General features: G+C 33.9%; 3 protein-coding genes across 8 annotated transcripts; 1 reads left to right on the top strand and 2 right to left on the bottom strand.

Annotated features, from left to right (window-relative positions):
- Window positions 1-25: 25 nt before the first annotated feature.
- On the bottom strand, window positions 26-1,004 carry LOC103843621. Its single transcript, XM_009120365.3, has 3 exons — window positions 763-1,004; window positions 416-495; window positions 26-252 (listed from the first exon to the last, which is right to left on the bottom strand). The coding sequence occupies exons 1-3, from the start codon at window positions 871-873 to the stop codon at window positions 177-179; spliced, it is 267 nt and encodes an 88-aa protein (XP_009118613.1). The 5' UTR covers window positions 874-1,004; the 3' UTR covers window positions 26-176.
- A 403-nt stretch (window positions 1,005-1,407) lies between these two features.
- Window positions 1,408-7,450, bottom strand: LOC103843620 (homeobox-leucine zipper protein HDG2). 6 transcript variants are annotated; one of them, XM_033280744.1, is made up of 11 exons: window positions 7,104-7,450; window positions 6,746-6,800; window positions 5,438-5,715; window positions 5,214-5,331; window positions 4,288-4,476; window positions 3,640-4,050; window positions 3,455-3,556; window positions 2,988-3,363; window positions 2,628-2,899; window positions 2,214-2,309; window positions 1,408-2,147 (listed from the first exon to the last, which is right to left on the bottom strand). In XM_033280744.1, exons 3-11 carry the CDS (start codon window positions 5,683-5,685, stop codon window positions 1,788-1,790), a joined length of 2,172 nt encoding a protein of 723 aa, XP_033136635.1. In that variant the 5' UTR covers window positions 5,686-5,715; window positions 6,746-6,800; window positions 7,104-7,450; the 3' UTR covers window positions 1,408-1,787. The 6 variants fall into 6 exon arrangements, with proteins under 6 accessions (XP_033136635.1, XP_033136633.1, XP_033136634.1 ...); XM_033280742.1 differs by having other exon boundaries at window positions 7,145-7,449; XM_033280743.1 differs by lacking the exon at window positions 6,746-6,800 and having other exon boundaries at window positions 7,104-7,449.
- A 1,065-nt stretch (window positions 7,451-8,515) lies between these two features.
- LOC103843619 (peroxidase 1-like) lies at window positions 8,516-12,041 on the top strand. The gene is made up of 4 exons (XM_009120358.3): window positions 8,516-10,156; window positions 10,233-10,418; window positions 10,731-10,890; window positions 10,965-12,041. The coding sequence occupies exons 1-4, from the start codon at window positions 9,722-9,724 to the stop codon at window positions 11,369-11,371; spliced, it is 1,188 nt and encodes a 395-aa protein (XP_009118606.2). The 5' UTR covers window positions 8,516-9,721; the 3' UTR covers window positions 11,372-12,041.
- The last annotated feature ends 1,109 nt before the right edge of the window (window positions 12,042-13,150 follow it).

The following is a 13,150-nucleotide window of genomic DNA, read 5'->3' as shown; positions in this document are numbered from 1 at the left end:
CAGAATCATCACAAGATAAAACTGAAATGAAACTCAAATATTAATTTTATTGGCATCATGATAAAGTCAGAAGATGTTGCTGATACATGAATGAAAACTTAAAATCACTATCTTAGCATTAGCGCTTACATGGTCAGATAAAAAGCTGCAAGGTAAATAAAAAAGGAGTGGGTAGTTCACTTTTCTTCAAGTTTTGCTTGTCTCTTTGGAGGTTCCAGGTCAAGGTATGTGAATGGCTCTGTTGGTTCCTCTCTGAAATAAACAAACAAGATGAATGGTGCAGAGCCTAATGATTTAAGAGCGAAGAGAAAAGGCTTAAAGGTAAACACTTTATGACCCTGTAGCCTTATTGTCAACAACAACAACAAGACTATGATCGATCATGGTAAGAGTATGAGATTGCACACATACATACCCTGGCTTAGAGCGCATGCAACGGTAGAATAGTTTAAAAGGTCCTGGAACTGTCTTAAATGGGTTTCCCTCGAAAAACGCCTGCCAAAAGATTTTAGCATATACGAGAATCATGTTCAGTGGCAAGCAAATTCAATTCCTTTAATGCATAAAAACACTATGTAAGGATCACAACAATTCCAATAGTTGCTACAAGTTGTCATCTTTCATCAATTTAAATCTCACTGACCATTTCTGGTTCGATTCGAATTAAGAGAAGCCTATAAATATCAGATTATATTGAATCTCAACAGCAAATCTTAGGAGAATACTTTGAGAGAGAGAGATCCAAAGGAAAGAATGAAAAACCTGGACGACGTCCTCGACGCGATCGTTGCAGCGGTGAGCTTTGGGCTCACGGTGACCTTCCGGTAAACCCCACGGGCTTTCTCTCCTCGGCACTGGTCTCGTCTCGCTCATCCTTTCTCTCCTTCTCTTTCTTTCTTTGCTCAGCTGTTAGAAAAATTAATATTCAATACTTAACTTGACTGAACCGGAAAGAAAGACGATTTAACTGAACCGGAGATTTCCTTACGGTTTGTTAGTTCGGTTAAGTAGACCAACAGTTAGCAAAGCAGTTACATTTTTGGATATTGTATTTTTTTTTTTTGGATGTTGCATCTTTTTTTCTCATATTATTTTTGTGAATCTTTAGGCTGCTGAGCTTTGGGGAAATGATATGTTCAGGGAATGTGTCTCATTCGACCGAAAGATCCCTTGTTTTGACAAGAAGAAAGTTTGTTTGAGGGGTGAGTTTCTCATTTGATTTAGTCCTTTTTTCATCTCTTTTCTTTATGTCACAGAGTATTAATGATACTTTTCCTTGGTTGGTATCAGATTCATGATATATCTTTGGTGCAGTTTAAGCTGAAACCATAATAACCTAAAGTGTGAGCTTTCTGATAAACCAACTTTAATAGGCTTACAAAGCAATAAGCAAAGACACATAAAAAGTTTAAGAGAAATAAAACAATACTTTCAATATAAACAAAATTTAAACCCAAAAGAATACAAACTTCAAATTCTTGATTAAGGTCTTTCTAACCAAAAGCTTTGAAAGAAGTGACACAAAAAAAAAAACAAGTTGAAAAGCATCTCTGACCAAGTATGTTGCAAGGGAAGTCAATTCCCGAACCTCTTTACACCATTTGCATTGTCACTCTCAAGTAAAAAGTTTTGTCACTGCTTATAGTTTCAACAAATAAGCAGAGCAAAACTTAACACTACAATCCATAACCTTACTCAATGGTATATCTTGTAAGGTTCGCTCTTGACTCCTCCCCCTTTCAACACCAAAAAACTCTCTTCAACCGAATCATCCTCTCTGTGTTTCTTCAAGCAGTCTCACAAGACATGGAAGCTTTGATCCTCTCAACAGTGCAAGCAATCAAATTGTTCACAGTTGCAACAGATCCAAGAGACAGCTTAGCCGTTGGAACCGAGTCAACCAGAATCTGAAAAGCAACCGTCAACAACGACCCTCCTTCTCCTCCACCATTCGCATTACCATCAGGAAGTATAGCAAAACCTGATGGAAGAAGAGCTACATAGTCTGGATCACCTCCATTAAGCACTATGTTCATCGCTACAATATCCACTGGTGCATAGATCACAAATGAAGCTGTAGGGTCAGTGCAACTCTCTTGTAGAATCAGCATGTTGCTCTGGCTAGAGTTTGCACTCTGTGACATAAGATAAATATTCAAAATCATTAGCCTTGATAATATGAGTTATAACAAGAGTTCACATAATCTACTCACATTTACACGAAGGAGGGAAACACAGTTTCCTGTTTCTCTCCCATTAGCAATATGTGCCATCTCTTGTACAACTCCACCATTTGACAGAATATCCCACTGCAATGTCTCAGAAAAAATTTAAATACAGTGTTTTTAAATCCGGACCAAACCGGTGCTCAAACCAGATTTAACCGTGAAGCCGGAACAAATTCAGGTTAGATGGATAAAAACTGGATTTATTTGTAATTTGTTATCAAAATTAGTTTCATTGGTTATTTTTGTCTTTTAAATCATACAAATATTATTCAATTTTTAATTTTTTATATTTCACGGTAATAGTTAAAATTAGAATATTAACTATTAATTATATATTTGATTTTCATTTGGGTTGTAAAATTTTATTTCATAAGAGTTGTTAGAAACTAAAAGAGTTACCTCATTTCTTGAATTCTCATCTCTGAGGAAGTCAAAAACTCTCTTTGGAGGAACAGGGATCCCAAACGAAGTAGCTGCACTAAGAACAATACCCGGAGGCCTTCCAGGATCATCCACACTTTTTCTAGTCATCACTCTAACATCTTCAGCTCCTGTACCAGACAATGTAGTCCAAGTGTGAGCTGTTGAAGCACTCACTCCTGCACAAAAGCTTATAACCATCCTCTCCGCCAGTTTCAGCATACTCCTCCTCCCTTCTTGGTTAGTTATCACTGTACATTCATCAGTATAGTACACTATAACTCTGCTTCTAAATTTTATTATGAGAGATTACTTGTGAAACAAGGGATATGTTTATACCGCCAACTTCTCCTGAAGAAATGTTTGTAGCCATGACGCTAGCTAACCTCTCGCATTGGCGGTCTAGAATAGCTACCCAGCGTTTAGCACCAAAGGCGTGACCAGTACTAACCATGTGTTTATACAAATCATGAACTCCTCTGTCATCAACTTCCACATGTTCCACCCAAGTCAGCTTGGAGTATCCATTAGGCATTTCTTGAATCAAACACCCTGAAGCTCGCCGCCTGCACCTAACCGGTGGATTTGGCTGGAGACTATCCAAGGAAATATCCACAACAGCCCATGAACCATCTGCTTGTTGTTTACAGTAACGTGCGAAATACGTTTCCCTGGTCGGTACTAACGGTGTTGGAACTTGAAACTCTGCAGTCATCTGACAAAACAAAGTGGTTACTTGACTTCCAAGTCTTTGTTTAGTTTTAGGTTTACATTATTACAGCAGAGTTAAGACAAAATAAATTTACCACTTGAAGAGCTCCATTATAGTTTCCTGCAACTCCAGTCGATAAAACAGCTAACGTCATCGCTCTAGAAACCATCCCCGCAAACACCATTGACCATTGATTCTGCATTACCGTACCAATGTTAAAAAAAGAACTCTTACGTATAGAAGATTTTTTATAACATGTAAAATGAAATTGAGTATTACCACATCCATGAGAATCTCAACGATATTAATATGATTCATGATCACAACCACGCTTTCTCGTGAGGCTTCGGATCTAAATCCAGCTGGTTTAGGTCCGATTCCTCTAGGAAACGTCCGTGCATATTCTTCTTCGTCGAAAACCAAACTATTCCACAATGGCTCGTCCACTTGAACCATCCTAATGAGCTCTTCCATTGCAGCCACGGCTAAGTCGATGATCACTGGTTTATCAGATTCTGTTGGTGCAGTGATGCACTTGAACTGATCTGTTGGGTTGTTTCCATAAACATCTCCAAAATTTCCCATGGCGAGTTCTAGAGGACGTGGTGGAAGAGGAGGTGGAGACATGAGAGGATAGTTTGAGACTGGCTTTCCTACGTACTTGGCTGCTATGGCTGATATTCGATCGATCTAGATGACAAAACAAGAAGATAATATGCTTCATATATAAGTTTTGTGTCACAAAAAAAACTAACATTATTAGTTATCTAATAACTTTTCCTATTATGAAACTTTCTTTATTTCTGTAAGCTAATATGTTATAAGATTAGATATTTTCCCACAGAAATATATATTTAAACTTTTCTTGAAAAGTAAATATGCTTCAGTTCTTGATCAATATTTATTTTTGTTGATTAATTCACATACCTCTTCTCTTAATCGAGCATTTTCGAGACGGAGTTGGTGTTCGTCGAAGGACATTTCTCCAATGGCAGTTGGACCACCACAATTAGGACAAGAAGCGTTTGCAAGAGCCTCTCGATATCTAAGGTTGTCTCCTCGAAGCTTCTCGTTTTCCGCCCGAAGATGCGAGTTCTCATGTCGCTCGTGGTGATTCTGCATGCGAGAATAAATTCATTTTCTGTTGTCTCCATATTATTTTTATATAATTAATTGGTTTCTCCTTTGCTTTTGTTGCTGTTAATCATGTATAATTAAATTAGAAAACTATAGTTTCTAATTTAAGAAAAACGAAGCAACAAATGATTTTTACTAAAAGAGGAAAAATATAGGTATTATACATACATAAATCGGTAGCACAAACAAAAACATATACATAATACGCTTGTGTACACGTATTGTGTTTCCCCATATTTGCATAACGTAAGCACATGATTCCAAAACGTTTCAAATGGTTCTAACTTAGTTATTAAATGGGCAAGTTTTTTTTTAACTAAAGAGCTTTATATGGCTGAATACGCCAAGGATATAGTTTAGCGAAGAAAAACTTTTCAATTGAAAAAAGTACTTGAGAAAAAGTATACAAAAGTCAATTGTTTGGTGAACAAAAAAAAGGGCAATTGTTTTAACTAACTACATTTTAAATCTGCCAAAGTTCTGCCAGAATCAATGTAGTAAATTCTATATCAACCACCAAAGATTTTCTCATTCGTTAATTAGGCCTATATTATATATCATGATATTCCCTAATTATATACTAAAATTGAGTGTGATAGAGATCAGATGCATAGGTCTGACGTCTAAAGCATAAACATAAGCTTTTCAATATATATACATCAAAATTATCTTATGTATATCCAGAAATGTATGTGGACATAAGAGTATATATATACCTTCATTTGGGTGCGTTTGTTTTGGAACCAGAACTTGACCTGAAGAGGTTCCAAACCCAATTCACGGCTCAGTTGTTTCCTTTGCTTGTCATCCGGGTGAGGACACTCTTTGAAGAATCTATTTATCCACCAAAATAATAATATTAAATTAATTGTCAAAAATGAAAAACGTTTTTTTCGAATAAGTAAAACATGAAATTTATGAGTGAATAATATGCATATACGCTTCCATCTCCTGGATCTGAAGTTGTGTGTGTCTATGATATCGTTTCTTCTTATTGGGATGAAGAGGATCTTGATCATTTCCTGATCCTCCTTCTTGATTCTCACTTCCCGATTTAGTATTCGCACTGTCGAATTCATCGTCCCGAAGAAATCCTTCATTGTTATTGTTGTTGACTTCATGGTTGTAGTTGTGGTTATTGCTATCTTCGTTGTTCATAGCTGCAAGCAACATATTTGGCTCGAACATCTTGTTTATGCTGGAAACTGAAAGCAAACCCTATAAAAACAAAAGTAGCAGAACGTTTTGTGAGATGTCAAAAAATTAGGGTTTCTTCTTAGGTACGAGTCGAGTCAAGTCAAGAAGAAGATAAATTTCACCAATATTGTGAAAAATGTATGGCAATACTTTATCCACGTGAACAATTATAATATTTTGGAGTTTTCTATCTTCCTCTTGAAGATGTTACAAAAGGATATAGGCAAATTGAAAAACGAAGAAATTGCAGATGCTTGTAGGAAACAAAGGACCCACTAATTGAAAGCAAAAGAAGGAAGAGCCTTTCAGAAAAAAAAAACAAAAATAAAACATCACACTCATATATTAATATGCTATTAAATAACCAACCAAAAATAATGAATTTCACAAATTCCAAATTATTCAAACCTCCCCATTTTTTTGCGTTCTAGAAAAAACTAACCAGCAGGTTAAAACTATAACTTTAAAACGGACTAAGAATTGTATGTAGTAGTGTACATGAAAAATCACTTAATAATTCAATTTTGATGTATAATGATTTGTGTTGTTCAAAAAAAAAAAGATGTATAATGATTTGTAATATTTGATTTAGAGTAAACCATTTAAATTCCATTTTTATAATAGAATATTGATTATTTAGGAGAGAGGAAAGAGAAAGCTAAAAGAGAAATTTTGGACTCATTTGTTAGCAAGCATATTGTAATCATTAGCAGGTTTTGAAATTGTTGTTCAAATAAAAATCTCTTTTTGCAACTTTTAGAACTTTTTTTTGCTTAAATATTTTTTAAGAACCTGAAATGAAAAATATAATTATGTGCACGGTGCGAGGGACCAACATAGAAGTTATTATACAACTTACAGCCAACGTGACATAAGGCCTGGGTGATTTATTGAATTTCTCCAGCTATATTTTAGTATCATCATCGTATATATATAACATTTTTATTTTACACATAAGTGATAAATATATGTATGCATATAATCTATATACACGTTTTATATATGATAACAAACGTATGGTATAAAGATGACATACAAAGAGAATACAAACCTTTAACCTCAATTCTTCCTCTTTAATGTTGTTGAGAAATTCATATGCAAATGAACTAAAACAAAAAAAAAACAGATATTTGAAAGCCAGAAAACAAGACAAGAGATGAATTGCAATAATATTGGCGTATTTCATCTTTAAAACAATAATTTAGTAATCAATTAATGTTAAAGAATGAAAATTAAGACGGAAAATAAATGACTAACTCTAAACAATCAACACATACGCGATATATTTGATTGTAAAATCATCATGAAAATGAGAGTCTTATGAAGAGGCTGATAAATTTTAGTGGAATGATCCAACCCGTTAGACAAAGTAAAAAAAAAGATTATATTCAAATATTACGATAAACTACCTAAATATCACCAGAGAAATGATGAGGTGCTCGAAACATACACTGCGAGGAAGAAGCGAAGAAACCCTAGAGGGAGAGAGAGAGGAGTGAATCGATATCGATATCGATGTCTGGTCCGAGATTTGTTTGCCGGAAAACCAGTGATGGTTTTGTGAAGCGGTTTTTGGCGAAGTGTTTGAAAGGTAGGTACAAATCTTAGAGAGAGAGAGAGAGGAAAGTGAGAGAGAAGTAATGGCAGAGGGTATTGAGAGAGAAGTAATGGCAGAGGGTATTGAGAGGGTGCGATGAAATTAAATGGTGAGAGAGGGACACTTAATTATCCTACACGCTTTTAGAGAGAGAGCGCGATCGAACGGAGATAGATAATGTTACAATCGGAATTTCTTATTTAATTAATAAATTTTAGGACATTTAAATTTTATAATAAATATATATATATGGATAAATTTTTTTTTTTGTAAAACATAAGTTAAACTAGTTATACTAAAGCGTGCAGTTATGCTCTTTAAATACAAATCATCGGACCCATTAAAAAGTGATCATTTATAATTTTAACTCATGCATTATGTAGTTACGCTCTTTATCACGCGAAGATAAATAAAGATACTGCGTGTTTACTTCATTATCCAGTAGGCAGTAAGCTATTACACACAAGTTTACGCTCATTTCCATGTCAAACGAGTTTAAATATATAAACTTACCAAGACAAATACTATAGCTAATTTCTGATTTGTATCACGCGTATATAGATGGAGCTGAACATATATGATGATAGGGTGGCGAGTAGTTTCTTAGCATTAAATGTTAACACAGAGGCTGCATGGCTTGGCCCATTTACTGCTCCCATGCCTCTCTTGCACTTAACCTCCTCTTCCTTCGTACTCCCCTCCCTACTAGGGGTGGGCACTTTACCCGATATCCGAAGTGGCACTCGAACCCGATCCGAAAAACCCGAACCGAAATCCGAACCGAAGTAGCAAAATACCCGAACGGGTATTGAATAAAGAGAGATTGGATACCCGAACCCGAACGGATAATATCCGAACCCGAATGGATATCCGAAGATAACCGAACATATATTTAATTAACCTTATATTTCTAGTTTATATCTCTCTTTTTATATAAAATATTTATATTGATACTACACATACTTTAAGTTCATATGATATACATACAATTTCGGAAAAAAATGATTTGCTACTCACTTAAAATGTATGTCAAGTTTTTTATCTCAAAAATTAACAAAAAGTTACATCCAAAATTAAAAAAAAAGTAACTAAATTAATGTCTTTTTAGTTTTAAAATGTTATGTCCAAATCTATTAACCATTCAATCTATTAAAAATAAAAAATTAGTTAACTGAAAGTTATATTTTAAATACAACAAACTTGAGAAATGAAAATTTTAATTTTTTTTTTTCAAAATCTAAATATCCGAACCCGATCCGAAATAACCGAATCCGAACTAAAAATACCCGAACCCGACCCGAAGTACAGAAATACCCGAACGGGTTCTAGACCTCTATACCGAAATACCCGAAAATCCGAAATACCCGATCCGAACCCGAACGGGTACCCGAACGCCCACCCCTACTCCCTACTAACAAAAACTAATAATTCAATGCCTAACATTTGCGTTTTTTTTTCCTGTTACTTTTATAAATGTTAAATTCAAAAGAACTGCTACATATACATATACAAAAACTGCTATAAGGTCAGCGCAGAAAAAATGATACGTAATAGATGTTGGAAGCGATCATCACGATTCACGAATATAATAGATCGTTTGAATTTTTTTTTTTTTTTTTTTTGAAAATAGATCGTTTGAATTTTGAACTGAGGCTATCGATGTTTTGTTTGCTCATCGTGTATTCGTGTGAACATGTTTACAGTTTTGGTGTTATGCTATATTAATTTTTCAGCGTGGTAAAATAGACAATTCTCACATATATATGTATCATACATAATACATGTCTTTAAAAAATGGAAATATGATCTAAGGTTTTTTTTTTGAAAAAAATTATATTAAGAAAACCATAGTGGTTTATATATCTCTTTTTTTCCTTGCAGCATCCTTCTGGTCAATCAAACGGGTAGAATGTTTTTTGGATTTAGCTAATTTTTGTTGGTGGAAAAAGGATGGTTTTGAAATAAATTAAAAAATCGTGGTTAATTTTGTATTCTGCTTTCTAGATGGGCCACAAGACCGAAATAAGTTTTAGGCCCGTCATATTTTATAGAAAGGATCCACAATCACAACTAGCAAGTTCCGGACAGTCTTTAGGTTGTTACTTGTCCCACAAGAGAGTGCAATGCATTAAGCCATATGAGTTTCCAATTACTAAATATAGCAACTTGGAAGATTTTCTAAATAATGTAAGAACGTGGATTCCACATACGATAAGTATTTTTCAACTCTGAGAGCTAAGGACAATAAAATACCTCCTTCTAACTACATGTTGTCCAAAGTCAATAGCTTTTCAAAGTGCAAAAGATTATTTGAACACTTCTTAGTCGTTGCATGATTTTGAGTTGTTCTTGTTTTTGTGAAAATTTAATATTCAACCACAAACAAAAATAGAAAAGATAGTGGAGTCCGTGCAATGTCCTCCTCCTTCTATGTTTTTCAAATCTAAATTAAGAAAGAGAGGAATACTGCAAATGGGTTTAACTAAATCCCACTTGACACTTCTCCATGGAAGTTTTCAATGTCTCTGGATGATCTATAAAAGGCTTACGAGTCTCTCATTCATCTTCATCTCCAAGCTAGCTAGTTCTTACCTTTCTTCTGTAATACTCAACAAAACAAACGAGCTAAGAAAGAGGAGGAGAGATAGAGTAATGGCGATCAAGAACCTTCTTGTCCTTGCGGTTCTTCTGAGCGTTATTGGAGTTTCAGTTGCTAACCCTAAGGGTCTTGACCTTAACTACTACAAACACCGGTGTCCTGATGCAGAAGCCATTGTACGTCGTACCACAGTTCAGTATGTTTCTCGCCAGACGAGCCTTGCTGCCGCACTTCTAAGGATGCATTTTCATGATTGTTTCGTCAGAGTAAGCTTACTTCACTTCTCTGCTTTTTGAAACTATATATATGAAAAACAATGCTAACTCTTGTTATGTTCTATAGGGATGTGATGGTTCCATTCTTCTGAAATCTCCAACCAAGGATGCAGAAAGAGATGCTATCCCTAACTTGTCTGTTAGAGGCTACGAAGTGGTCGATGCTGCCAAGGCAGCCCTAGAGAAGAAGTGTCCCGGTGTGGTTTCTTGTGCTGATGTTCTTGCCTTAGTCGCCAGAGACGCAGTCTTAGTGGTAACATTTTTTTGCACTTGGAATGAGTTGTAGCTTTATATAATTTAATTTAGAACTAATGTATAATTTTTTGTTGTAGAAATTTGGTTGTGAATTTGAAAAGATTTAATTATTTACCAGAAAATTTTCTAAAATCAAAACATGAGTGTTCTAGGTATTTTGATTTCTAAAGCTAAAAGAAAAAAAAAAATCTGTAGCTTTAAAAAAATATTTCTAAACCGTGATTAGAAGAGATTTGTGCTTTCGCAAGTATTTTGGCTGCAGAAATATTTTACTCACACTTCTAAAACAATTTTAATGCTCCTTTTACAGATCAACGGACCATGGTGGCCGGTTCCATTGGGCAGGAGGGATGGACGCATCTCAAGAAAATCTGAGGTTAATTTACCATCCCCATTCGCCGGAATAGCTGCATTGAAAAAGAACTTCTTCGACAAGGGTCTTAACACTAAAGACCTAGTCGTTCTCTCAGGTATATACATTTTTCCTTGAAGTTGACAATCTGATGTCACCATGAAAGCTGAATTATAATGGTTTCTCGCGCAGGAGCTCACACCATTGGGATATCAAACTGCGGTCTCATTAACAGCCGTATCTACAACTTCACCGGGAAAGGCGATTTTGATCCTTCAATGAACCCTAGCTACGTTAGGGCATTGAAGAAAAGGTGCAAGCCAACTGATTTCAGGACCTCATTGGAGATGGACCCAGGCAGTGTCAAGAAGTTTGACTCTCACTACTTTAACATTGTGGCTCAGAAGAAGGGTTTGTTTACATCTGACTCAACACTTCTTGATGACGCTGAGACCAAAACGTACATTGACACGCAAGTTTCTACTGCTGGATCCTCATTCAACAAAGATTTCTCCGAGTCAATGGTTAAACTCGGGTTCGTTGAAATCCTCACCGGGAACAAGGGAGAGATCAGGAGGAAATGTGCCTTCGTGAACTGAGTTTCATCAACATAATATAAGAGCTCTCTCTCTCTTTTGATGATTGATTCAAAATTTTCTCAATAATTATTTGTATCGTATGTTTTTTCCTTCCTTCAAGTCTGTTTTCAGGACAAGAGTATTTCATTTTTCTTTGTATGATGTTTTGGAATCTCAAGTTTCTTTGAATATTCTTTTTTTTTTTTTTTTTGGTCAAAAAGTTTCTTTGAATATTCATATTCTCTTATAAGTTGCTTAATCATTTCGCTACAAACAACCAGAAATCTTTCCTTCTCGTTGATATTATCATATCAAATCTTCTTCTTTTTTGTAACAGATATCAAATATTTAAAGCCAAATATACATTTTCCCTCCATTAGGTTGGTACTAATTAAATAGGCGTCATGAGGAAAGCCATTTTGCCGTCTTAATCTTTCCTTATGAGTTCTCATGGTTCCAAAACTTTCTGGTGTGAAGGGTGTGTGAAATGTCACTTGAGTTAAGTCCTTATCCCTTATATATTAAAGGAGAAGCATTGTAATAAATGCATTCACACTATAATAGACACGTGGCAGCCTCACAATGATTTGATAATAAGTATGCTAACGCGTTCACACTATATTCATAAATGTGTTCACACTATGTATTTTGTGTTTTTTTTAATATAAAACTCACATACATGGTTCTAATAAAACTCTGGATTTTTTGGTTCGAATAAAAATAGATAACGAATCAAAAGCCAAATTGTATATATATATATATATTATTTTTATTGTTTACGGATAAAGTTGAGCAAAATATTCATAAATTTTGATTCGATTTGTTATCAGTTTTGATTTGAACCAAAAAATCAGGATATTCGTAACTCTACGAAACAAATCAAATACTAATATTTTTAGGAACATATATCTAATTCGATCTGTTATATGCATATATATACATATGTGTTATATATTATACTTTATATCAGTTTTACAATATTTTTATGAATAAAATTTATTATATTAGGTACTAGAATTTAAAAGTTAAATAATGTTTTAATTTTGTAATAAAATGTTATTATTAAAATTTTCAGTTCTTTTTAAAATTTTATTTTATTTACGGATAAATCGGAAATTCTTTAAAATTCTAAAATATTTTGGATATCCGAGTCACTAAATATCTAGGTGGCTAAAGATCGAATCGACACGAATGCTTCCAAATACCCAGATATTCGATATGTGTCCACCCCTATTTACGGATACAATTTTATTTTCTTTATATAAAAAATGACTAATGTCAAGGCCTTTTTATTTTAAATTAATTTTAATTTTATCTTTCATGTACTATTTTCAATAAAAATATCATTTAATAATAATTAACAATATCTTTATATATTTGTCAACTATTTTTATATACTTTTTACATACACATACATGTGCACCTTGATCTGAGCACCTGGTAACTAAGTATTCACCACAACTGAATCATCTAATTTTTTTGAAAGTTGAATTATTTTTTCTTAATGCTTCTTTCACTACTGACCAAATTGTAGTGAAATGATTTGTTTTAATAATTTTTTTTTCTTAAATTATTATCTGTTTAGAAACTATAATATGAAACTATTGGTTCGACATGACGACTATCTAAAATTCATAACATGAAAATAAATAAATAATATTAATTTTTGGTTTTTACTGAAAAAATAAAAAAAATCAAACATTTTAACGGAATAAACTAAAATGAATAATAATTTATAATAATAGTTATATTTTAGAAGATTAAATTAAAAAAAAAACTTAAAACCGAATCAAAATCAAG

The sequence above is a fragment of the Brassica rapa genome, chromosome A09 (genome assembly GCF_000309985.2).
Source record: "Brassica rapa cultivar Chiifu-401-42 chromosome A09, CAAS_Brap_v3.01, whole genome shotgun sequence".
In the NCBI taxonomy this organism is placed as follows: domain Eukaryota; kingdom Viridiplantae; phylum Streptophyta; class Magnoliopsida; order Brassicales; family Brassicaceae; genus Brassica; species Brassica rapa.
The sequence above is the reverse complement of the archived record's forward strand: the minus strand, read 5'-3'. Positions and strand labels throughout refer to the sequence as shown.